The 27,126-nt window shown below is 41.9% G+C and overlaps 1 protein-coding gene across 2 annotated transcripts in view; it reads left to right on the top strand.

The window, feature by feature from the left end:
- Window positions 1-27,126, top strand: part of EGFLAM (EGF like, fibronectin type III and laminin G domains) — a 73,413-nt gene that overhangs the window by 15,474 nt on the left and 30,813 nt on the right. Inside the window, exons 2-9 of one of the 2 annotated variants that reach the window (XM_086479614.1) lie at window positions 1,381-1,490; window positions 3,326-3,409; window positions 5,116-5,142; window positions 10,009-10,126; window positions 10,400-10,535; window positions 16,778-16,944; window positions 25,481-25,596; window positions 25,841-26,177. In XM_086479614.1, coding sequence (XP_086335740.1) covers window positions 1,381-1,490; window positions 3,326-3,409; window positions 5,116-5,142; window positions 10,009-10,126; window positions 10,400-10,535; window positions 16,778-16,944; window positions 25,481-25,596; window positions 25,841-26,177 — 1,095 coding nt within the window. Of the gene's footprint in view, window positions 1-1,377; window positions 1,491-3,325; window positions 3,410-5,115; window positions 5,143-10,008; window positions 10,127-10,399; window positions 10,536-16,777; window positions 16,945-25,480; window positions 25,597-25,840; window positions 26,178-27,126 lie in introns of both variants that reach the window. The other variant, XM_086479613.1, reaches the window with a different exon arrangement.

Raw genomic sequence — 27,126 nt, 5'->3', positions numbered from 1 at the left:
GCAGATACTCTGCAAATGGATTGCATTTTTTTTCAAATTTATTTGTTGTTTCAAATTATTCACCAAATATTTTCTGTAAATTATTTTGTTGGTCTATAGTGCGTTCAGAATATGAATTTGGAGCCTGCCTTATATGAGTGTTTGTCATTGCTGGTTAAAATCTGTTATTTCAGCAACTATGGCTCCCAGCAAAAGCGTCTCATAGAGCCTCCCTGGAAAAGGATGGCATGAATATTGTAAGGGTGGATGTTTAGGGGGTATTCTTTTCCCTTTACTACTGATGCAGCTCTAATGCTAATCTGCCTCACTGGGTGTTGTGAAGATTGGAAAGGTGTTTTCTGAATGTGAAATACTGCTTAAGTAAACAATACCCCAGCCCTGGCTGCTCTTCCTTGCCTCTCGGTAGCAGGTGGTACATGGTGGTGTATGGTCCAGCTATTGCTGAGCGCAGGGCAGGAGTCTAGCCTGAGAGGTGGTACTCTGCTGTGCTCAGAGACCCTGAACCAAGCAGGGATTCGCGAGACTAAGTCTGTGCTAACAAAGGAAAAGGGTGATGGTCCAAAGAACCAGTAGCATGGCATGGTTTGGCTCTCATCCATATGGCTGAACTCCCTTCCTTCCCAAAAGATGTCTGTTCTGACTTACGGACACAGTTTGTGGACTGTGCTAGCTTCCAAGCCATTCCTGGGAGGCTTTCCTTGGAGACTGAACCTATGCCACAGACTGTACAAGCAGTATGATGTGTGGATGTCCCTGTCTTTGGATCCTGGGGAGTTTCCAGCATCTCAGGAACATGTTTAAAAGCCTATGGTTGCTCAACAGCATTGCTTTAAGCACTGAGTGGTTATTTGTTTAGTTGAATCATAGAATCATTGAATGGTTCGGATTGGAAGGGACCTTAGAGATCAGCTAGTTCCAACCCCCCTGCTGTGGGCAGGGACACCTCCCACAAGACCAGGTTGCTCAGAGCCCCATCCAGCCTGGCCTTGAACACTGCCAGGGAGGGGGCAGCCACAGCTTCTCTGGGCAACCTGTGCCAGTGTCTCACCACCCTCACAGTAAAGAACTTCTTCCTAATATCTAATCTAGATCTTCCCTGTGTCCATGAGGTGTCCCGGGCTAATCAACAGCTCCTTGCCACTGAGAAAGGGGAAATCCACCTTTGCTCCCTCTCTCCTGGTATCCCACTGCTGCCTCGGAAGGCAGAGGTAGAGAGGGAAAAGGTGCACTCAAGTCAAATCTGAGTAGTGAGCTCTATTTGACAGTTTGGAACGAGGGCAGCACAGGTCTATTCTTTTTCAAAGCCATACCTGCCAGGTGGCTGAAGGAGAGGTTTTATGTCCTATGGCTTCTTATACAATGTCATTTTGTTTTGAGCAGATAGACTGGGGCCTCCTCTTGATATACTGCTGGATTCACTGAACTGCACAGCGTTCAGCGTGCAATGGAGGATGCCAAAGCAGCATGCGAGCACCATCACAGGATATACGGTAAGTGATACTCTACACTGCTAGTAGAGGATTGCAATACCCTACATGGTCTCAGACTGCACATGCAGCACGATGAAGGAAGTAGGAGAGCCCTCTCTCGTGACAAATAGTACCATTGCCAAAAAAGCTGTCAGGAGACAGTGGGCTTGAATGGATTGAGTTGTAACTTCAAGAAACAAGCAGTTCGTGTTTTAGGAGCAAGCTATGATGGGAATTTGGGTTGGATGCCAAGGGCTTGCAGTGGATATAGATGGCTTTTTCACTGTGGTTTTCATGCAAGGATCTCAGTGCTCTCTAGCTGAGAAAACAGTAGAGCAGAGCAGGTCACTATTACACAGTGCAAGTGAAGGGAGATACATGGTGATTTCAGGGCCATTCAGATCCTTCGACTTGTACTTCCAGCCTGAGGATTGCTTTGGTTGGAATAGCTTTTCCAAATGACACCTCTAAACTTTTGCAGACTGGCAGCAGGTACAGGGGAAGGAGAGTTTCATAATGTCTCTTCCCTTGAAGACTGTACTGCATAGCATCCCTAGGAGCCCAGCCACAGCCTTAAATATCAAAAGGGACTTTGTTTTATTCCCCCCTACCCCAATAAGGAATTTCCCTTAAAGAAGTCAAATGATTTTCCTGGTTTACCCAGCAATTTTACAGGGGAGTCTCTGAACTCCTCCAAGCCTCCACTACGCCACCTTCTGCCTATTGGGCAAAACAAAATGGCCAGGCTAAACTGGATACTGTGTTTTAGTGTGCAAGCAGAAAAACAATGAATGCTAATTTGCCATTCATTAATTTTTATTGACTTAACAGGTATTCCATGGCAATGAAACAGTCCCAACATGGAAGTTAGTCAGTGGGGTGTTAGCACCAAAGATGTGGGATGTGAACTAGAATTCATTGTTTTCCCCTTCAACAAAAGACAAACAGGGGTTTTTGTTAGTATTTTCTGTGGAAGGATTTGAAATATCCAGAAAAAAAAATGTCCAAAATTCAGTTTTCGTAAAAAGGTGGGAAGCAGAAAACTCCTGATTACGTTTATTATTAATGTACACTAAAAGACTGAGAAAATTCCCTGCAAGAGGTATTTCTGGTACACATGCCTCTTTATCCCATGGTCTTGTAAGTCACACCAATGCAGCCCAGCTGCAGGGCTGTTTTTATTATTATGAAAGTGCTTGTAGTCTAGGACATGGAGGAGCACTTGCTGTTGCCAGAACCTGCCTCAGCAGGGCTCTGTGTGCAGTTGGGTCCATCCTTCTGTGTGAAAACAGAGATGCAGTAAGTGGCTTTTCTATAAATCGTGATATTTTTCAAACAGTTGCAATACTTTATAGTCACAAACCATAAATAGTTTTCACTGTTCATGCAATAGATCAAGTGTCTGAACCCCAGTTTATTTTTAAGCCTTGAGCTCATGTGTGGCATGATAATAAAACCAGTGACAAACAGCATTGATAGTGGTGTATCCAAACCATCTTCACTTAGATGTTAGGTTTTGATCCTCTGGCATCTCAGGGTCCCACAAATCTTTAGCTGTACGTGCTGACCAGCTGATGTACAACTGAAGTTGTCCGTTTAAGTCTGCCCTGAAAGCTAGGCTGTGGTTCACGCCAGTTCAGCATACACACTGTAAGATGGTGTGCTTTGGTCATACTGACAACTTCTAGCAAATATGAAGGGAATGTGAAAGGGTGTTAGCTTTTGATGCATTTGAAAAGGTAGAGGATCATAGGCTCAAATGCTGTCCACAATGTGGTATCAAGGCACTTGTTTTTAAGTCATTCTGAAGCATTGAGTTATTGCTTTAACTGGCTTGACTATATCTTCTTCCCAAGGTCTTTTATTCAGAGGTTGAAAATGACAAAGCAGTTAAACAGCTGTCACACGATGTTCCCCTGAGTTTGGATATGCTTAGCATGGTGAGTATTTCTTTTCATCAACAATCAGAACACTAGAGCGGAGCTTGCAAACGGGAACTTGAAACTGGGAACTTGCAACTGTCTATTTGTTACCGGTTTGTGAATTATGCTGAGGATCTAAGCGCTGGATCTGCTCTGGGTATTGAGCAGAAGGAAATCACATGTTTTTCTGTAATCCAGTCAATGTGATACACTTTTGCTCCTTGTTGTCTAACTATCATGTAAAAAGTATTGTGACTTGCTTGCATCTTCCTATTACCAACTTTTGGCATCTACTAAAGTAGAACTTTTAATTTTGCATATGCATTTTCTGTGCCCTTCCACACATGAAAGGGGAATTGCAGGACTCTAATCACAGTTAGAGCTGCAATATCAGTGTACGTGTATTGAGGTGTCTGACACAGGTTAAGTGTGTGAGTTAAAGGAGACGCAGAGTTTTCAGTGTATTTTTCTCTCTGTCCTGAAATATGGAATTTAAAGTTTAATAGTGCTGCCTTAGTTGCCCTTGTGTGAGTCCATCTCCTAGCAGATTCCCTCAACTTGTTTTTTTTTTGTTCTTGAAAGCACTACTTTTCCTCCTTGCTTCCCATTTCCCGCCTTTCCTTTAGTTCTGTTTTTCCTTTTATCTCTCCTTTGCTTTCTTACTTTGCTTTATTTCACTTTCCCCTTCTCTTTTCTCCTTCCCTTTTCTGTCCAATTTCCCCTTCCTTTTCCATTTGCGAATGAAGACCTCCTATCCTCTTCTGCTGCATGGCTGAACAATTAGTGCTGAGATGAAAGCAACTTCTCCATGCCTCTGGATGGTTTTAATATTGTCTGCTTTTAGAAAGCCGACACATGCTGGTGCTTCCTCAGTGCAGAGAAGCAGTTCTTTGAGTTCAACAAGTCAGGAACAGAGATTTTCCAGCCTCTGCTTGGGCAGAGAGCGAAGGAGTGTTGCAGGCTGGGTGCTGTGAGAGGAGCATTCATACCATGCTCTGCAAAGGGCAGTCTGTCCATCAGACATCAACATTACCAGCATAGGAATCAAAAGCTTACGTGTGCACATAGAGGGCCATTGCAGGCTTTCCAGTCTTTATTTGGTGATCCTTCTTCACAATTCAATTTTTTACTCCTTTCTCTTCTGCTTATCTTCATTCTCCTTTGTTTTCTCACCCCTCTTCCTTCAGCCTCCTCACCTGATGTTCGATGAAATGTATTCACTGATATTTCCTGATCCCTGCTGGGCAGTGCTCAGAAACTTTACCCGTGAGAAGTGTGAGTGAGGGGGATGCTCAGATTTCCTGCAGTTTTCCATCACTCTGGTTGTCAGTTCCGTCTCCTGCAGATTTCTGGGATCACGGTGAATGAAAGAATATCATTGCCATGATATATTATTTCTTTATTTATGCATTATTTTCTCCCCTCTGATCTTTATCTCTGTATTCCTCGCTTACTTTTTTTTCCCCCCCAAAATATTCTTGCTAGTAGTGCCAGCAAAGCTCAAACGGCACATTTTTTTTTTTAATCTTAATCCTGACAGCAGTAATTCTTACTGGGAGAAGAGTCTGTATTCCAGTAGTCATGCAGATGAATAGCAGCCACATGGACTACTATATGCTGCAGCATTTGCTTTGTTTTAATTCCGTGACCCATGGTTTATGTGATTTTGCCATCATTTTTTAGTATGCTACTTCATTAACAAGTCCTATTTTGCTTTTTCCCAGGGTCAACTTGAAGGACAAGCAGTTTTTGTAAGTATTGCTTCACTTGGTCACAGCTGTGATTTAAAATGAAATTGAATGTTCCTGATCTGGTTCTTCCACAGATTCACACACAAAAGTTGATCTCAAATATTGATTCTACTTAGCATTTGTACAGGATCTGTTGTAGTCAAAATGTGGCAAATAGAAGCTAAAGCTCAAAATCCAGAGGTGAAGAAGAAGGTCAACACGTGTAGGTAGAGCAGCTCTCTTTAGCAATGGATAAACTTTTCTCTCAGTCGTCAAAAGTATTTATGGATATCTTGTTTTGCTGGAGTAAATTTATGTAAAAAATGAGCCATATCTAGGCAGTGAGGACTCACAGGGGACAGAGATAGTTGGGTAGTCAGACACACAGTGACAGGGAAGAACAAAATCTGGCAGTGGGAGAAGAGACAGAGAGCAAAAAACTTGAGCCAGTCCAATGAGAGCCAAGGAGGAGGAGTGCGGAAAGAAGCCAGCCACGCAATGCCCAGGAGGAAGGAGTGGGAGACTAACAACTAGTATAAAACTGGTTTGGAAGAAATACCAGCCCTCTTAATGGCTTTGCAGCTGGTGAATTATTCAGATTAATTATTTCCAGTCCTGCACTCCGTCCAGTCTGCTTCCTATGAGCAGTAAAAGGATTTGTTTTATTGTGAGGGGAAAGCAAGCAGGAGGTGCTCAGGTTTGGGTAGGGTAAGGGCAGCGATTTCAATGTTCAACTGAAATTCCTAACATCAACAACCTCCTGGAAACATTTTTTTTCTGAGAGCTGTTCTGAAATGGAGAAATCCCACAAAGTTGGTGGATCTTGCACAGCTTTCATAGTCTGAATTAAGAGAAGTTTGGTTGGACTGTAGGAGGCTGATGCTTGGATGGGACCTCAGGATGCACTTGAACCAGGACTGTCTGGTTTGATCCCAGCTGAGCTGAGTCTGGATGACGGCATTTCAGAGTTTAGGTTCCATGCTGGGCCTTTTTTTTTCCGCTTGGTAAAAATAACACTTCTGAGGGGTACTTGTGGAGAAGTGTGACTGACTGGGATTAATCAGCTCCCAGCTGTCATTAATCCTCAGGAAGTGGTGTTCTTGCTGAAATGCTTTCTGTTGTATTCATACCAAACTCATCAGAAATCTGCAATAGTTTTGTGGTTAAGTCTCATGGTTCATGTTTCCGTCCCTAAGCCTCCTCTCCTGGTGCTGGGTACGACCCTGCTGCTTTCTCAGAGGCTTCTCTGGACCATGTGAGACTGTTGTAGCAAGAGCTGAACTGCATCACCTGTTTCTGTGTGTGTTTGTGTGTATTATGTGCCTGTGTGTTAGCAAAGTGGATAATGTATTATAGCTGTATTATATCATCTTGTAATAGAGAACATGTAAGTGAGAGCAGCCAGGAGAAGTGCAGATGCAGTACAATTTAATAAGGCAGTTGTTCTGCTCGGCATAATATTCAGGAAGTTGAGCACAAGTATTAGAAAAAAGAAAAGCAAAAAAAATTAGTAGACTTTAAAGGTGGGCAGGCACACAGCCATGGAGAGCCATAGTGCTCCCTATCAAATCACCAAACACACCATTACAAAACTGGGAGTGACCAGCTGAGACCAGTAGTGCAGGGAAGAAGTTGTCAGGGATCAAGTGTCATTGAACACAGCTCGATTTCTGCAGCTGCACTGTAATCCAGAGTTTGATGGGTTTTTGGATTAAACCAAAACCAAGCAGAAAACAGATTTTCTTTGGAAAGTAATTTGTAATCATGTTTTCTGGCTTACTGCACAACCTCACAGTTTCAACACACTTGGGGAGGGGTGGGGGGCAAGCTGTGTGGCAGAGCACGGAGTGATACACGGTTTCTATCTACACCTGACTCCTCTACCACAGAAAAGGCATTGTGTTGCTTCACCCAATCCAAGAATGTGAGATTGTAATGAAAATACCAAATGTCGTTTTGCAGGGTTTTAGCAAGAGTGTAAGACAAGAAAGTGAGGTTGGTGCCTAGTGAAGCTTCCTTGGCAATGTAATGTCCAGTTTGAGGTATCATGTTTCAAAACGTAGAGGCAATCTGAGTTGAGAGAAAGACTGCAAAAATGATGGGGAGCAACTTTTCCATATACTACCTAAATTGCTTATCTGTGAGGCCACCGTGTCTCTTCTGGGATGGAGAAAACTTGGGTTTTTCTTCTCCTAAATATAAGCAAAAAAAGAGATGAAACCGCACCTGGAATAGTGTGTGCAGTTCTGGGCCCCTCAGTTCAAGAAGGACGGGGAACTGCTTGAAAGAGTCCAGCGCAGAGCCACAGAGATGGTGAAGGGGGTGGAACATCTCCCTTCTGATGAAAGGCTGAGGGAGCTGGGGCTCTTCAGCTTGGGGAAGAGGAGACTGAGGGGTGACCTCATTAGTGTTTAGAAATACGTAAAGGATGAGTGTCAGGAGGATGGAGCCGGACTCTTCTCAGTGATGGCCAATGCCAGGACAAGGGGCAGTGGGTGCAAGCTGGAGCATAGGAAGTTCCACATTAACATAAGGAAAAACTTTTTCACTGTGAGGGTGACAGAGCCCTGGAACAGGCTGCCCAGAGAGGTTGTGGAATCTCCTTCTCTGGAGACATTCAAAACCTGCCTGGACAAGTTCCTGTGTGACCTACTCTAGGTGGTCCTGCTCTGGCAGGGGGCGGTTAGACTAGATGATCTTTTGAGGTCCCTTCCAACTCCTACCATTCTGTGATTCTGTGATTCTGTGAAATATGTACTCAAAGGCCTCTGGACAGTGGGGTACAAGGAAATGTGTTTCTTCTCCAGAATCTCATTTGAAAGTGTTCTGGCGTGAATTAGGTATTCCCTGGCATTGCCATGGGTCAGGGTAGCTTGATGATGTCCTGCATCTTTACCTATTCCCTAATGTCTTGATCCTAGAAGATCAGAAGATACTTGATCTCAAAGATAGTCACTGTATGTCCAACAGCTGTGTTCATGAAGAGGACATGGCCAGAAGAAAGGGGCAGATAGCCGTGTGCGTAAGGCAAGAGAGCACCTTGCTGAGGTTTTGAGAGTACACCTGTTGAACTTAAATACCTGAGTAGATACTAGGGCTTTGATCTTGATTGTCCTTGCAGTCAATGAGATTCATTCTGTTTAGTCCATTGTAGACTTGAGTCTGGAGGTAACAATATGAGGCAAGTACATCAATATCACACTCTCTGCAGAAGCCAAATTCCTGAATAGTGTGAAAGCAGTAAGACACATAATGAAGGATTTTTTTCTCATAAGAATGGATGTAGTAAAGAGGGATGCCGGCAGGAACAAATGCACATAGTTTAAATACAGACAGACAGTATGTATGACATGAAGGATGGAGTGGCAGGAGCAGGGTCATCAGTATCACCCACCAGAGGAGGTGTGTGGTTTTCAGAACTGGCTTTTTAGATTGTGTTTTGAAAGATCTCAGTCACTTTAGCTATGAGAGTGAAAGACCCAGAAAAATCTTTCGGTACGAGTGTTCTTGCTGCCTCTGGGCAGTTTCTTTTCCAGCATTGTTATTATCTCTCTCGAATGAATCCAAATCATTCAAGCAGATCAAGGGTGAATGATGGAAAAACAGGATAATGGTCAGGTGGTCTTTGTTAATAGGAAATCAGTGATGGAGCTCCAAAACCGCAGCTAGAGAAATGACAGATGGCAGGGTGTTGCCGAACAATGTTGTAGTAATAACATAAGTTCCCCAAAGAATAGAGAGGGAGGGTTTATCCAAAGGACCATCATAAGGAAATTTAGCAGTTAATAAAATTTTGGGATTGTTTACTATTTTACTGTGACTGGAAATGCAGATTTAAAGCCTGTGCCAGCATGAAGAGAAAGGCGATCTCTGCATTTTCACATGCACTGTGAATATTATTTTTAAAATCAGAGGATGAAAAACAGAAGAAAAATCTCTGTAAAACAGGTTTTTCTAAGTGTTTTTTCACACCAGTCTGTGGTGTAGAACCTGATACTTCTATTTACTTGTATATGCTGTCAAAATTTGTAAATCTGGGATTTACATCTCTCTACAGATAGGCTGAAGGTAAAGAATACTGAATTTCTATACATATGTACAAACGCTCCGTTAAAGACCAAATCTAAATGTCTGAAGCTGATCCATGCTATGTGCACAAGCCAGTGATAAAATGTAATTTTTTGGTGATTTGCTAATTTCTGGGAGATTTGAGCCAGCTCCTCTGAGCAGTATTCAGCAGCACAAACTCTTCATGCTGAGGTTAGCATTGCCTCCTTTGCAGTAGTTGTCTATGGGTTAATCTTTCTGTGTTTATGGCAGAAGGACAAATAAGGGAAATGCTTGCTTCAGGTCAAGGCTGATAGCTGGTCTTGGAAAATTGTGAGAGGCGATGGGACTAGTCTCTGCTCCGTGAGAAATTAAAAATCATCAGTTCACACTGGGGCAACTTGGTTTGTTCTCAGAGGCTTCTACAGTCTCTTGATTTAAAAGAAAAACAAAACAAAAATTTTAAAAAAGAAAATGCACCAGACTGTTACCAAATGCCAGCAATTGGCTCAGGGGAAGGAATAGTATGTGACTTTGACTTCACCAGCAAAAAAGCCTGACAGCGAATGCAAACAATCTGCAACCTTGTGAGTTATGCTGAGAAATGGGTCCAGGTCATCCCTGTGGCTTCCCCTGGGGCGAAGCTGCAGCTTGAGAGGAAACACATGGTGCTGTTTGTGTTTGTTGCTTCTGAGCTGGACAGGGCTGGGGACAATCCTCCTAGGAGGTTATGTGGAAAATGCCATGTAAGATCTTCGAGTCCCAGCTCACAGCACCGTCCCCAGTTACATGGAAGAGCTTCCATGATGTTCTTGTCTTGTCTTCTCTTGACTCTGGTAGGAAGTTGTCATCGGTGATCTAAAACCAGGCACTCCACACCGTGTTAGCGTTGGAGCATACGGCTGGGCAGGGAAAGGACGACCCAGCATGCCCAGAGACGTGACAACTTTATCCCAAGGTAATGCCGTGTACATGGCTTTCTGTTGCAAAACTGCAGGGCACACGTCTGTAATGTGGCAGGTCACTTGCACCTAAGTGCAAGTACATGCACTCTGTCATGTACCATATCTTAATGTTTTACTATTATTTTTCCACACGTGGTGTTTTAGAGGAGCAACAGGTGGGAGAAGAAGCCTATGATTTTTATTACCAAGTTTGTGGGTGTTGGATTGTTGTGGTATTAGCCTGTGCACTTCTCTAATGCTATTCCTTTGCATTTCTTCTGGCTTAGATAAGTGCATGCCCCCTGCACCACCCTATCAGCCACAGATCGTGGTAGTTTCTGATTCAGAAGTTGCATTATCCTGGAAGCCTGGTGTGAGTGAAGGAAGTTCTCCCATCCAGTACTACACGGTGGAGTTTATCAGGCAAGTTTGCTAGTGGAGTCTGAATTTCAGTGTTTGTGCACTACTGGCTTTTTTAACCTAAACTGCACTATTAAACTGCATATAGATTCTTCTCATGATTTATTTACTGACTGTTTATAGTACACTTAGTTTTCCTCTTGATCTGTGTTGAATTGCCATGAAAATTTAAAGACAAACCCAGAAACAATCTTATTTGTTACAAAATCACCAATAAGTCGTACCTTCCGATTGAAGAAAATAAGGTCTAATTTCCGTTCCCTCTAATAAAGGCCTGGATGAATGAAGTTTTAAGTTGCTCCTGTAATCAAATGCTGCCAAACCATGCTGAGAAAAGAGTGTGTGGCAAAGCAGTTCTCCCAAGCAGGAGTACCTTGAGCTGCTGTAGGAAATAATCCAGGGATTTCAAACTCAGTATCTTGGGCAGTTTTACCTGACAAAAGTCTTTTGGGGTCTGGAGATTGCAGGACTGATGTGTTTTGTTATCCTAGTGCTAATCAAGTTTACATGAAATGTTGGCCTTTCCGTTTAGTTTTTTTTTGGGGCAGTGGGGTGTCGGTGGGGTTTTTTTTCTTCTTTTATGTTGAACTCTCTAAGATTTGCAGCAATAGAACTGAACTGTGAGAAGTTGCCAATCACGTTGCTTTTATAAGGTACCTATGAATGATCAGGAGGAGGTGGTTGTACCTGCATGCACAAACAAATGTTCATTCTGACTGTTCATATGCTTATGTAAGCTAATATCTGCATACAAAACTATTTATTTTCATTTGCTTGCCTCTGTGTTTACCCTTACAGTGAATGCAAAATTCAGCTTTGGAAGTTTAATCCTTTGGGTGAACACTTCATGACAGGTTTTAGTTGAGATTCCTGGATAAGAAGAGAATAGCTTCTTTAACAACTCTGAGCTGTAAAGGTCAAAAAATCATTCTTCAGAATAATAGATTAATTTTTTTAAAAATAATTGTTGTTAAAACAGGCAGAAAGAACAATTGGTTTCCAGTGTTCAAAGTAGGGTAGAAATCGAGAAGAATTGGTATAATGAAAAGAATTCCCAGGCTGAAAGCTTACTTGTGAACTTACGTTGTACTTTGTTTGGATCAAAATGCCCCATATTTAGTGGTAAGCCATGCAATGTTCATCCCACTGGGAGGCAGGACATGAGGGCTGAAGATATGTTGTGGCTATCTTTTAAACTCTGCTGTAGCATTACCATGAAATTTCTCCAATATCTATTTTTTGAACACAATTGTTATCTGAGTCTTTCTTCTCCACATCTCTTCTCTCTCATTTTCTCAGAGGATGAGGAAGGGATTTTGTTGGGTTCTGATCAAACACATTTCTGCTGCCTCCGTGCTTTTGCCAGACAGTGGAGCCTGCAGGTTTATGTACACCTCTTCATAGCACCAGGGGCCTGCTAATGGAAGAAGTGAGCACCATTGTCTCTGACGCATTGCATGTGCACCCTTGAATGTTTTCGTTCAACCAAGGAGTGGAATGCTGCCTTCACTGTTTAAGGGGAAAGATGCGAGTAATTGAAATTTCAGTATTTTGTTGGTTTTAGACTTTGGGAAAGAATTTGCTAACAGCATGGTGTTTTGATTACACTGTTTAGTTTGAGGTTTAAAGCTAAACTGGAAGTGTATTTGTTAATTTTGGGATTATGCTGTCTTAGAGTTGGAAGTTTGATTATATATTTGGAGAAAGTTCAATGAGCCGTAAGCCCTAATGGCAGTTAGAGGTAAAGATTTAACTTTAAGCTTCATTGTCTTTTTGCTGCATGTACTTTTAATTACCGTAAAATGTATTAACATGAGTTAAAGCTGTTAAATTAAGCAATGTAAAACCAAAACAAAACAGTGCAAATAAATTTAGAATTAAGTCTTCTTGTATCAAAGAAATACAGTATTATCTTGTGCTTTTGCAAAATTAATGACTTTCTTATGCAAATCTGTAATTTCTCTTGGGTGCAGCACAAACCTCTGAAAACTATGACATTGTTTAAATCATTTCCATCCTCTTAGAACTAACTTTATGACTTTAACTCTAGAAAAACCATGCTAGGAGACTGAGATGAGGGAAAAACACTATTTGCATTTGCTCAACTGTGATATTGGGGATTAAAACCTCATGAAAAGTCAATAAATTAATTGTTTGCACATACCAGAATCTAATCAGAACCAGAGTTAACCTGCAGTCTGTTTGTACTCAGTGTCTAAATTCGGGCCTTTGTTTAGGCACTTGCATGGATTTCCTTTGGGACCTTTGGTTCACTTCAGGCAGTGGAGGGCTGTAGGTGATTTCAGATGTAGGATGAGCTGGGCTAACTCAAGCTCTGCTCTGACTGTAAGAGGACCCTAAGGAGACCATAGTCCTAACTTAGCTAAATGCTAAAACTCGGGAGGGCGAGTGTAATTCTCACTGCTTACTCCACAGTTCGTAGGGAATGTGTAAAAGAATATGTTAAACTCAAACTAGCTGATGGTGTCTGTGGAAGCTTGCATGCTCGGTGTAAGTAGTCTGTTGGTTTATGCTAAGAAATATTTTATGACAAATGGCATTCTTAGGAAAGCCTCCAAAGTGAGACCCTGGACTTACATGTACTAGTTTGGGTGTATTTCCTAAAGATACTGGAGAAAATTAGTTCTCAAAAATGTCTTGAATGTTTTCACTTGAATACTTCAAATGCTCAAATTTTTGATCTGTTAACTGCCTATCCAATCTTCTAAAGTTAGACACTAACATCAAAATTTTTATAGTCAGCTAGCATCTATGGAACTACAAGTGTTTCAGCAGTGTATCCCCTAAAAGGATTAGGTCGCTTTCCTTTCATCTCCTGGGTATGTAGATGAAGTCAACAGCTTTCAATATTAGTCTTGACGTACAGGGGAAATTTTTTCAGTATTGCAGTAGTGGCATGAAACCTCTGCTGCAATTAATTAGGCAGATTCTGCTGATAAAATTGGAGAGATTTACCAGTACACAGATGTTAGGGTGGAGCAGATTCAGCACAGTGCAGTGCACAGATTTCTTGATTAGTTTGAAGCCTTCCCCCCAAGAAAAGATGTGTCCCTGCATCCATTCCATGTCAAATTATCTGTCCCTTGTGCTGCACTGAACCGGGCAGTCGTATTTGCTTTTGTTTGCGAAGAACCCAACCCAACATATCTGACCAGGGACACACCTCCTAATGCCCAGCAAAAGTACCTTTTAATACTTTTTTCCTGATTGATGCATGAAACAGATACATCTCCCTCAACATTTACCTCACTGTTTGTGAGGGTTAAATCCTTGATAAGGTAATTAATGAAGAAAGAGGACTGGAAGATGTAGAAATTAGGTAGGAAATGCTTAACAATGTTAGCATCAGAGGAATATTTAAGAAAAGAATGAGGTTAGAAAATCATCTACTTTTCCTTTCGTCAGAGTTGAAATGGCATATTGGTTGATATATTTTGTAGAAAGCTCCTATAGTGCGTTATTTGTGATATTTTCCATAGTGAATAAGAATGTATTGTACTTGTCACCGTATTTATTTGTAGGAGTATTAAATAAAATTTGTAGAGATGAATTTGCCACTTGAGATGAATACAAACACGGCACAAAAGAACAATCAAATACCTTATAAAAATTTGATTATTAGCAGGTGCTTTACTCTGTTAAATCATTTCCAGGTGATTTTAAGTGGAAGTTCGAGTGAGTATAAAATTGCTGTTCTCTGCACTAGAAAGTTTTCCATTCTTAAATTGAATCAGTTCCCAGATTACAATGTATAGCGATAGTCCAAATTTTTTGGGTACGTTTGGGGCAGAATTCTGCCCTTGGTTTATATCCATCAAGTCCTATAGACTTTACCCATATGTTTCTTATCTTAGAAACACTCTTTATCACTGGCCAGATTCCTGCTGTATGGCGTTTCTGCATTGGAGATGCATGGCTGTGACTTCAAGAGCAGAAAATGCCCATGGAAGTTTAACAATTTGCCCGTGCACAGGTACATTGTCTGCAGCAGCCCTGTGAGGTCTTGGCTGGAGACAGAGACACCTGTGTCAGTCCAGGGAATGTAGCACTGCAGAAAGATGGGAAAATTGACATCAAAATGAGCTCTTCCAGTGTAAAAGTTGACACAAAGTGAAATTTGGTGCAAAAAATGACCATGGAGACAGTTTTCACCAACGTGCTCCCAGCTCAGAAAACACAGGACACAGTCACCAGCTGAGTTTGTTGTGTTCCTCTCCTCATCTGTTTGACATTTTTTTATCTTGTGCCGATTTGTTCGCACAGAGAGTGTTCTGGAGAAGCAGCAAAGGTCAAGTGATAAATCTGCCTTTTTCCTTCTCTGTCAGCTGTAGATGCTTACAGGTTGGCAGGCATTTCCTTTATTATTCACTTCTACAGAAGGAGGCCTTGGGAGAGACAGTCAGTGAAGTCAAAGGCTAGCCTGTGGTTTGTGTTATCTCCTAAATCTTTGTAGGGTGCAATACCACCTTTGTGTCCCTTTGTCAGAGGTGTGTGTTTCCATTGAGGTGCAGATATTGGCAGAGTCAGTTCCAAAGAGACTGTGAGGCAGCTCTTGAGCTAGGAGGAATTCCTTGGAGTGGAATTACAGCCAAAAAAAGATGTGTACAGCAAAACTGAAAACACTACTTAGCAAGCATGTGGAAGGAAGCAATGTTAACAGCTTTCATTTGGAAAACACTGTACATTTTCATTTTGGCCCAGGCATCAGAAGCTCAAAGAAGGGAAACAATGAGAGCAGCCAAAATAAATGCCCTCCTGTTTACCAGGAAATGGTGGTGGAGGGTGACTTAAGATGGTCTGTTTAGTTGTCACTACCTCTTGTACATTTGTCTGATTTTATTTTTATTTTTAGCAAGACAATGAAATATTCGCATCCTGTGTGCCCTTGCGCACAGGAGCCAGGCATCTGGGGGCTGCTGCTTTGTCACTGCATTTGCCCTGCTGTCACAAAGCAATGAAAACTCAGTGATCAATAAATCTTGTATTGACTGGTGAAAGGAAACCTGCATTAACTTTGGCATTTCCTTCCAGCTGCAAATAAACAAATACAAAATGCCTGCCTTATGCTATAATTTTCATTGGAAGACTGTTGGAGACATTTGCAGCTAGTCCTATGTCAACATTGGTAGATTCAGGGAGCACTCGGAGGTTATTTCCTGTAATAAATATCACAAGGACACCTTAGAAAAGGACACTGGAATAATTTTCTCTGAAAGTAATTTCTGTCCCTATTTTACTTTCATAGGCTTCAATTTGAATATTTTGGGTGGCCTAGACTTAATGTTTACATTTTTATTTTGTTTGTATTTGTTAGACTTCTCATTCCATTCTCTTTTTGGTAAGAGACCACTTTAGAGAGAGTAGAAATGGTGTGAAAGCATCAGCATACTCTCTCCAAGTATTTGAAGCAGCCCTCCCCTTTCGGATATCCTTCCACATATGAACTTAAACATTTGAGACCAAACTGCCATGTGAACGATTGTACTGGTTACAGATGGATTATAATGGCACTTAGAGCAAGCATTTATTGGCAGCTGCCATCCAGTATGAATCAGGATTTAACCAGGCATTGTCCAAATTCAGACATGGGAATTTTGTCACAAAATCGACATACATAGGCCAGGTTCTCTGCATTATGGTTCTGTTTTGGGGTTTGTTTGTTTGTTTGTTTGTTTTTCTGAAGAGAAGATCTTTGGATCCAGATTTTCCAGTGTGGGTGGATTAACCTGATTGCCTGGGAAATCAAATGTTAGATTCTCATCCTGCTAATGCTTGTATATGTTTGAAGGGACTTAATGGCATTAAAGCACAAACTGTTAGAAATAAATCAGGATCTTTTGCTCTATTGTGAAGTATGGCTTTGTACAGCCAAATAGGGGATTGGGAACTGCAGGTAATATACATCCACTTGAAAACTGTGAACCCTGAATCCATGAAAACAGATAAACAGAACATGGTTTGTCAAACTGTCCTCTAAACAAACTCATTGGCTTTATAAGCAAAGTCTGGTCTTGGTTATGTATCACTGTATAGTTTTGGTATCACAGGCTTCACAGCTTAGTAATGGTTGCACAGTCTGGCCCCTTAAGAATGAAGGATTTCAGTGGTGATTTAGCAGGCTTATATCTCATTTATTTTGTGTATTTCCCAGGAAAGTTTAAAGGCAATTAATGTATACAGCCAGCTTTAATTATTTATGACCTTGCCTTTGTTTGATCCTGAAGGCCAGACCTTGATAGCAATTGGACAGTAATAAGAGAGCAGATCCAGATGGAGTCCATGGTTCTCAAAGGACTTCTCCCAAACACCAAGTATCAGTTTGCCGTCCGAGCAGCAAACTCCTATGGATCCAGCTCCGCCAGTGCACCAAGTGACGTCATCCGAACGTTCAGTGAGTAGAACCAGCTTTTTGTAATGAAAGCTGTATAAAAATAAAGTATGTCTGTAAATAAAGTGTGTCTGGGGTAGCCTGTGGAGGGCTGCTGATGGGAAGAGTCACTCTTTGAGTCTGGCAGCTCTTGGTCCTCTCCTTGGAGTTTGCTGCTAGCATCCTGTGAAAGACAAGCCACAAGAAAAGATTTGAAAAGCACTGGGCAGAAGCGCTCTCATGGCATTTCTATACTCTGGAGGTCATTGCCAGATATTTTTGGATCTCTGCTTACTGACTTTTGTGCTGGCTTCAAGCAGAACTGCTAAAATATCATGGGGAGAAATGAGAGAGACAAGTCTATTGTTCGTCTTTTTTTTTAATGTTCTTTGAAACTGAACCTTGTATATTACATTTATAATGTAAACAACTCAGAAAGACCAAAGCAAATCTATACTGTTTTCTGAGGAGAAAGGGTCTCGAACTAGTAGAGCACGATCATGAAGATAATGATGTAAAGAAGTAAACATCCCTTTTTGATCAGAAGCTACACAGTAAAAACATTGGTGAAATTGCATTCAAACATACTTGAATAATCACAGCTTGTTAACTATTATATTCACATTTTGTAGCAATGTAGGCCATGCACATTGCGATAAGGGGTAGGTCCTACACACCTCTACTGATGGCCTTCCTCGGGATATAATCCTCTGTCAAATGGTATTGTCTCTGTTGGCTCACTTTGCAGTACTATTGCTCCTCATCACCCCCGAAGTCATAGCTGTATGTGAGATTCCCAACCAAGTTGACAGAGAGTACGTTGGGAATTGTACAAATCATGTCTCTTGTACCAATGTCACAAAGAGAGTCGATGCAGGAATCAGAGCCAAGACTGGCCGGGTATGGGGACTAACTGAGCTGTATCCTTAATGTCCCAAACTTTTTATTGTGCTTAAAAGGTCTCAGTACTTTTAAGTTCTAGTTTTGAAGGCATTTATAGGGGACAGAATAACACACAAGAAAATGCCTGGATATAATTTTAGCAGATTAATGAACTACAAAAAAGAGCAACAAACCTGATTTTTTTTTTCTTTTCTCACCTGTACACTCAGTTGCAAATCATCTTTAATTAACTGGTAGAAGATGACCAGCTGATATTCAAGTGGGACTGTGAGCTCTGCAATAAGAATTTGCATGCTGGAGAAATGTGGACCACATCCTTAGTGATCCACTAATTTAACCCGCTAAAGATTTATTTCTAAATTGCCTCCCTATCTTGGAATTCCTCATTTTCGTTTACTTTTATATAGCGGTTTCCATTATTTTTTCCGCTTTGTCATCAATTCAGTCCTTTAAACAGTTTGCATGAAGTTTGTTGTGGCTGCTGAACTTGTAAGTTTAACTTCTGAAGCAAATGTTTGTGAAAACCACAAAGGTGGAGCAAGCTCTGGGGTTCCTTCGCCCCTGGATCCTCAAGGGTCAGCTCCTACTGCCTCAGGCCTGCTTATGTGCTCCTTGCTATCCTGTTTATCTTTGGATGTGAGTGGCTGCATTCTTTGGTCAGAAAAGATAAAGTGTTTAGCTCTGTTAATAAGGGTGGAGTAGTCTTCGTGCTGTTCTTATTAACTGCAGTAATCTAGGAAAGGCACTCTGCTTTTGGAAACTGCCTGTTCTGCAGAGACCTGTCGAGATGGCTCTAAAACATGGGTTTTTGTCAGCAGAGCTTGGAATCAAATCAATGCCCAGTGTATATAAACGCTGATTTCTGGAGAGATTCATAGGAGTCACAAGCTTGGTTCTTTCTGCCTGGATCAGATCTGGAAAGTGAATGTATTATGTATGTTGCAATTCTCTCTGAATAGGCTCAAAAACTCTGTGCCAGTCTACGGTAGGCACATGAGTGCCGCTGTGGCTGAGAGATTGGTCTCCCAGCACCCAGAGGCTGGCAGTGGTAGTGGCAGAAGGACAGAGCTCCTGCAGCCTGGGGCCATGTCATGTCCGTGATGTGCTCCAGCCCTGCACCAGGCCACTTGTATGTAGGGCTACTTTGGCAAATTCTGGGCCCTTTGGCGAATTCCAGTGTTGTTCCTTTGCCAGTCTGCTCTTAGTTTCCAGAGTGGATTTTGCAAATAGGCTTAAAAACTACATATAACCACTGTGCATGAAAGCCTGTTTTATCTTGTGGATACCTGTCTTCACAACAACCTGCTTTTTGCAGAGCAAGGAGTGATGTTCAAAGGCAACAGAGGATGCATGCCTTTAGAAATAAGTTCTGTGGCTTTCTGGAGGCAGGATTGTAACTGAGTATAGGAGCTCTCACTTGGCTTTAGTTGTGGTATCTGTGTAAGAAACTGGTTTGATGTTAACCAGATACACAAGTACATAGTGTGTGAGTAGAAAAGCTAAACTTCTGTTGTGAAAAAATGTTCTTGGTTAAAGCCATACATAGCCTCAACATTTATGTTTCCCCAAACCCCTAAAAAAACCTAAAGAGTGATTTAAACCATTGGCAAGTTTCAGGTAACAAAAAAACCCACATGCTAAGCTCAAGGGCAACCAACTAAAACTCCCTCCTAGTTCACATGTTGTATCTGCAGGTACCTTACCCCTTCTAGTAGCCAGAAAGCAAATAGTTACCTTCTTTCGCCCAGTTAATCATTCACTTCGGTTGCTAAGGTATAGACATTCAGTGGATTTGAGGTCCTTTAGGTCCTGTGGCTTTCAGCTGTCACTTGCAGGAGGGCGTGTACCTCCCAGGTGTCTCCTAGACACCTGGCAGTCCTCTGGGGATGTCTCAGGTACTGTAATGCATCTCAGATGGTGCCAGATGCCTGATTCTCGCAAAGTGCCAGCAGATACCTCTTAGTTACCTATTGTTGCTGGAAGGGCATCAGACAGTTGACATGTCTGAAACTGAAGTAGCTTTGCTCTTCAGGGTGCACATCCTAGGAATTATATCCTCATTATTACCACGGTTCCTCCTCTCATGTAAGCAGCGAAACATGCCACAGATATTTGATGCTATTTTCTGACTGCCTGTGTATTCCTCAGAAATACCTGAAATATCTTGGGAAGCTGGCAGAAGTTCATACAGTATCTGGCTCCTTTGCATTACACTTAGTCCACATAGTGCTGGCAGTAAGGTCCTCAGTGTGTTTGGATTTTAAAAATTTGTAGCTTTATACTTGTGTATCCTGGATTTTTATGCTTATTTTGAAATAATTACTTATTTTCTGATGCATATTTTAACTGAAGAACAAATTCCCAGCATTACCTCAAATGTAGTGGACCTTCAGGGTCCATGTTGCATTGCAGAGTCTCTCACAGCTCTTCTAGGCAGGCTGAAACAGAGATGGGTCCTGCAGACAGAGTCCACACTACCTGGGGTCTTGTTTTCTGCTAGGGTTTATCTCATTCTTCCATGTAATTCTCTCATTTTGATTTGAAAAGGTGGCTGGCTTTGCAGTACTCTTGACTGCATTGTTTCAGGTCAGCATAGGAAACCATTGTCTTTGTTTGCTCTGAAGGGTTTCTGATGGTATCACCTAATGTGAAGACCTCCCAAGGTCCTTGCAAGTAGAACATGTGGCCTTGATTATAAGCAGTTACCCTCGTACCTAGTAAAAAATACATGCTTGGTTTATGTTACATTGCTCCATTTTCAGAGAGGAAAGAGAGGGCAAGTTTTCCCAAGGGTTCTCATTTATTTTTGAATTTGTGAATTGGTTTCTTCTTTTTTTTTTTTTTTTCTAGAGGGAAATGATGTAATAAACAATTTTTTGTTGCCTTTCTTAATTACACTTGCAGGTTGTGGGTATTTCACTTACATGGTTCTTGGGTTTTTGCTATATCAAGGCTTTCAATGTTTCATGGACAGTTTACTTGAAAACAAAAGATTGCCCATATCCAGGTTAGTAACAACAAAACAAACTGTCCCAAAGAATCAAACAAACAAAGTGTCATCACCTGCATCACTTAAATACCCTTTGTCTCCTGGGGAAACAGATGGGGTTTGCACTGTGGCTGGAAGGTCACCAGCCTTGGGCTTTGGCAGACTAACAGAGGAAGCATTTTCTGTTAAAAATATGCTTCTGCTTGTCTCCATAGAAAACATGACAGAAGTAGCTGCTTAATCTGGATACGTCCCTTCCTCTGGTCCTGGCTGTCACTGCCAGGCTCATACTGAGGATGGCATTGGTACAGGTGCTTAAATATTCTGCACGGTGCTTGAATGTGTCCGCTGAGGCTCAGGCATGGGAAAAGGGCAGTCCCTCGGGCCCAAACCTTGATGTAAATGGTGGTGATGTGTCCTGGAGATAACAAATGGAGAAGGTTTTCCACAGAACTGTTTCCCACAGATCTCCAAAGGCTTTACAAAGGCAGTGTTTGTATTTATAGGGACAGGGACAAAAAGCAAGAGACAGGGCAAGTGATATGCAGTGCCTCACTGTGAGTCACTGACAAGAATAATACTCAGATTAAAATGCTCCTGATGTATTTTGGATTTAGATCTGTAAGAGGTTCTGCATGAAGGCGATCAATCTGTTAACACTTCCATTCAATGTTGCAGTGCCCAATGATCTGCCTCCTACGCTCTCCTCTGTCTCCTGATCAGCATGCTGGTGGCCACCTAATTGGCAAAACAAAAGTTTGTGTGGCTTTTTGTTTGTTTTGAGAAAGATTTCTTTCATATAACTTAATCCCTGATTATTTGGAAAGAAGCTGTCTGAAGTTCATGACCCCTCACAGGTTTTCCAATTAATTATAAAACAAGATATAGGACCTGGTAGAGGGTCTTAAACAGGCTTCATCTCCTTGTACACTGAAACACTGATTTAATGAAATAGAGCAGGTTTATAATCTCTGTAGTCATTGTTTTGGTGTTTGCATACCACTTTGCTTAATTGTCCCTGATTTGCTGCCCATTAAGAGATGAGCTCTCCACCAAAGCCACACAGTGCTCTTAAGAGATGGGCTCATGTGGGGATTTCGCTACAAAAAGTCCTGTTGGCTTCTCTGCCTTCTGTTTGTTTTGTAGTTTTATTGCATTACTTCACATGTGAGTATCATGTCACATCCAGTGAGCAAACACCAAATGTGGGGAAGAGCAAGGTGACTGAGAAGCCAGTAGGCTGTTAGGTGATCTCATCATTTGTGTGTGTACCTGTATAAATTCAAGCATAGTTAGAAAAGAGTACATCTCCATGACTTCATTGCTCCTGGATGCATTATATGTTACCAAAACTGGTCACAGATGAGCAGGTAGTGTGCCATGTGCTGGCTAAAGCTCTGATAGAACCAGGGAGGAGTGAAAGTGGGGATTTGGGGCTGTGTTAGAGACCTGTGGATATTAGGACCCCTTCTGAAGTTACGCTTTTCCTGGTAATGTCGAACTTAACATCCTGAAGCTCTTTGAGGAAGAGCCTCAAAGCAGTCTTTTTTTTACCAGCCACAATAAGGTGTACCTTCTTTGCCCTCTCCAGGCTGTAAATGTCATACTGGTTCAACAAGGTGAAATGAATAATTGGTTTAAAATAGTGGGTATGTTTCATCTCCCAAGGTCTCTGTTGGAAAAGCCTGGAACATTTTGGTCTGCCAGATGAAAGAGGCACACCTTCTGTTTGGGGAACTGCCTGTCTCTCCTAAGTTACCAGGTCTTATTGCCTCCTGTTAGTTATTGATGTAATTCAGTGATAACTCCACTCAAATCGGGAAAGTTACACTTCTGTAAAACTGACATGGCATGAAAATCGTGTCTATACATGTAAGCAAGTGTGCATATCTGAATGTGAATTTGAGACCTAAGTTCTTCCTACATGTGAATATAAAGATATTTCATTCTCTGTATTGCTTCATTCCTGTCATCGTCGTTGAACCTAAATCCCATGAAGCCAATAGAATGTTTCCTTGAGAACAGAAAAGATGTGGCAGAATTTGGACTACAACAGAAGTTTATTTTGTAGCTTGTGACTTCTAGATTAGAAAATGGAGTTTGTGTATCACAGATTGTTTGAATACAGATTAGATAGTTTTCATCAACGAATGACAGTGATTTTTCCTTTCTTTTTCTGAACTTGTCTTTATGGCTTCTGTTACTCTTAGGTAAACTCCAGTTTCATCTTATAGAAGAAATGAATTAGTTCTGAAATAGTTTCAGACACACACTATAAAGGCAAAGTAATATTACAGACCTGACTTAAAAGCAACAGTGTTCCAGCAAGCTGGAAATTGCTGCATCTGCTGCAAGCTGAATTAGTGCTGCTCTCTGCTTCGTTCATATGATTTCTGTTAAGCTGCAAGTCATATTTTTAATGCTTATGTTTGTAGTTTTGCACACTAAAATTCTTTTGTAGAAATGCATGTGTTAGAAAGTTACTGTTGCCAAAGAAGATTCTGATGCAGTGATTGATGGAAGAGGTCAGCCTTGCAGTTGGACTAGGTCATCATTGTAGATCCATTCCAACTATTCTATTCTATTCTATTCTATTCTATTCTATTCTATTCTATTCTATTCTATTCTATTCTATTCTATTCTATTCTATTCTATTCTATTCTATTCTATTCTATTCTATTCTATTCCTTCTCTACTCTATTCTTCCTACCTTTCTACCTGGAGTAAAATTATTCTGTGATGGTGATTAACCGGAGTGACTATGCAAGTGAAAACTAGAAGTAAGAGGGTTTGCCCACATTTTTATGATACCAGCTGTTTTCCATAATGAATGCAGGACTGAGACCAGTTCATAAATGTGCAGTCTGTTTCTCCAATAGTAATCCTTTGCCTGTGCATTTGCAGTCACTAGGAGAAATAATCTGGATGTAGTTTGGCCAGCTGGCCTCATCTCATTGATGGTCATGAAGCTATGAGTTCTTTGCTTAGCTGAGTTGGTAGAACTCTTTGCTCATACGGCTGTTTAATATACAGTTAAATTGTATTATTTACAGACGATTAGTTATACGTGCCAGACTGGTAAGGCTTATACACATTCTCTCCTGGTCTGGCATACTGTTTTGGTTGCAAGTGTGTATGCCTCATTACCTCTACTCATGTGCCTCTGATTTTTCTGTATGGTGGTGTAACATGTAAAGCCCATTGACAGGTAACTCCCACAAGGCATATGGTGGGTGGCCAATTAGCCAGCCAGGGCATGTGTTCCTATCTGGTGCACATATGCTTGATTTCATAACTGTCTGCCAGGATTTCTGGGTTGCAGTCACAACAAAGGGGGAGAGAGAGTGGTCTCCTGCCTGATCAGGTCAGCAAGATATTTTTCCTTTGCTCTCCAACGAGTTGGGATATGGCCGACCCCAGTTAGGCTGGCTCAAACAACCTGATGGCATGGTGGCCACACTGCTCTCTCTGACAGTCTGTTAAGCCTTGTTAGCTTTTGCTGGCTCCATCAGGTTGTTCAGTGGTTGTAGTGAAGCTCTCACTACCATCCAGTGTTGTTTCCTGGGTTGTAAGGTCTCCTTAGTGAAGACAGCCACTGCCTAGCAAGAGAGCGTCTCTGTGTGTTGCAATGTGAAGGACCTTCTAATTTACGGGAAAGTATGGGCAGCTTGTGGCTGCTAAAACAAACAAGCACATATGGTCAGTCCATACGGAGACTTTGTAAAGCAAGGGTTACCAATGCTGGTTTTAAGTCATTGCGAAATATTTTATGGAAAAGGCAAATGTATTAAGTCTGTTGTTTTAATGGTTATCAAATGTCTGTCTATTCTTAACCTGGCTGAAATGACAAGTAACGACAGTGACACAGTTACCTGTATTACCTTTCTTCATGACTTCTGGTAAATTTTAATAGGTAAAAAGTGTAAACCATTGTTTGAGCCGAATTTGCTATGTAAAGTGCAGAGAAACACAGATATTTTCTATGAGGACCCTCTTACTGTTTAAACTGGCCCTTCCCAGCCCAGAGGACTTCAAATCACACTTCAGTGCTCCAGGGAGAGACAGAAGCAGATCATGCATATGAAAAATGCCTTATGTTTGTGCATGTTTCTTTTTTCAAGGTGCTAAATTGCATTTTAAAAAATAGTCCAAAAATACACTTAGGATGCTAATTTCAGGAACGTTGGAGCCAGTGGAGTCAGGTAAAGTCCTAAGCAGAGTGTACAAGAAAAGCCCTACCTAGATGCATCTCTTTTGCTGTTGCAGTTATTCCATTGCCAGATACAGGACTGTGTGTTTATAAAAGGAAAAAATTTGATCTAAAAACAGTTCAGTTATTAAAATGTTGTCCTTGCCGACAAAGTTCAGAACCATTGTCCTGGAAGAATGATGAATAAAAGTCAGTTTGCAGTGCGAGACCTGAGCTTTGTCTGCTTTGTTTGTTTAGTCACTTAGTGACTAAATGAGAGTCTTCATTTTGTTTTAAGTTGCATGTGGATCACTGGGACAGCGTCTCCCATCTTCAGGCTGACACTTACATTGTCTGTACAGGGTGAACATTAACAACACTTCAGATTTCAGTGTAGTGAATGAATGGGTGGTATGATCTGAGGTGGTGTGTAAAGACAAAAAAAAAATGAACTGAATATGCCAGTTGTGTCTTTTTAGGCTTTGAGGAGTTAGGAAGTGGAAGCTATGGGCATCGGTATGTCACAGACACAGTGACTGGTGATGATGATGGATTTGATATCGATGACTCAGACTACGACATTTATATAGAAGAGGTAAATTTCAAGATTTCACTTTGGCATTTATGTTTTCTTTATAGTCCCGATATTTTTAAATGTCTGGTGTTGTCAGGAAGTTTAATATCTGATATTATGTGCTCAGGTATAATAAAGTGGTTGTTTCTTTTTCTTCAGTGGGGATGAGTTTGTTGCCTCAAATCTGTATGTTAGAAGGTATTAGTTTCATTTCCATGTAGCATTTTTTGTTTTACTGAATTTGTGTTTCCTTATTTCCTTTCAGCTCAGACCGCTTCCTGCTATCAAAGGAGGCAACAGAAAATTTTTGGTCAAAACTAAGGTCACTCCAGGGTCTAGTTCCAGGCTCCTGTCACGGGTCCTTACAACCACTTCAGAACCCACTACTTCCACTCCCACCACCACACGGCCTTCAACCACACCAAGGGCGACTACAGCACAGGGAGTGAGGAGGGGCGGCATGTCTTCTGCTGCGCGCCTCTTTGATCTCTCCTGTGATGAGGCCATCTGTTCTGCAGACAGCTTTTGCATCAATGACTACGACCGGGGTGGCTCACGCTGCCACTGCAACTTGGGAAAAGGAGGAGAGACCTGTGCAGAAGGTAGGTTTCTGCGTGCCCACTGCTGCTGGCTTCTCTTTGTCCGGGGCAAAGAGCAGCTTTGCGATGAACTGACCAAAGTGTGCTTTGCGAATAGCTCGTTTGGCTTAATGGATCCCTAAGGGCAGTAGCAGCTGCCACATCCCAGTTGAGACATTGGCCCATTTGCTTCTCTTTCCTCAGCTAGGTGTGAAGGTATTCTTTAATAAAGCTGAGTGCAGACCCAGTGTGGAGGTGCATAAGGGAGGTTAATCCTTCTTCCCCCACCTAGGAGTGGGAGGGTGATGGACCCAGGTATGTTGGAGGCACCTAGGCCTGACAAGGTCCAGCCATGGCATCCGCAGCTTCCAGCAGGACTTTGAGGCCCCCTTTGACCCTTGCCTTTTGCCTGCAATGAAGCCCTGAACCACCTGCATTTCCAGCGTGGTCCATCAGATGATGCTGATCCTGCAGCAGGGATGTGAGACAGAGCCCCATTGCAAAACCATCTCCAGAGAAGGTTATCCCCTTAGTCTGCAGGGCAGAAGTGCTGGAGTGGTAGCAGCAGACAGCCTGGGGTAAGGGAGGAACAAAAGCCCCTCCCCAGTTCAGAAAGCATGACCTGAAGCCTGGGTCAATGTGAGGAGGTGTGGTTGTCCCAGTCAGGTCTTGCCATACGTCCCCCTTGCCTCTCTGCAGGGCAGCTTGAGCCAGGGCAAGAGCTTGCTGAACTGAAGGAGGCCGTCCTGTTTCTCTTTCCCTTGCCACCTTCCTGTCCTCTTCTTTTGCAGACCTAACCTCGCCCTTGCTGGGTCTGACATTGAGCTGATCACCTGGTGAGCCAGTCCAGCTCACTTACCAGGCCATAAGTAGGTCACCTTTTTTTTTTCCCCTTGGAGTTCTTTTTTCTTCTGGTTTGGTGACCAAGTGGTCTGATGAATGCCAGAGCTCGTGCAAAGAAAGTGGCCTATTG

Source organism: Leptosomus discolor, chromosome Z (genome assembly GCF_034619465.1).
Source record: "Leptosomus discolor isolate bLepDis1 chromosome Z, bLepDis1.hap2, whole genome shotgun sequence".
NCBI lineage: Eukaryota > Metazoa > Chordata > Aves > Leptosomiformes > Leptosomidae > Leptosomus > Leptosomus discolor.
Note: the sequence above shows the minus strand (reverse complement) of the source record. Positions and strands in the feature narration are given on the sequence as shown.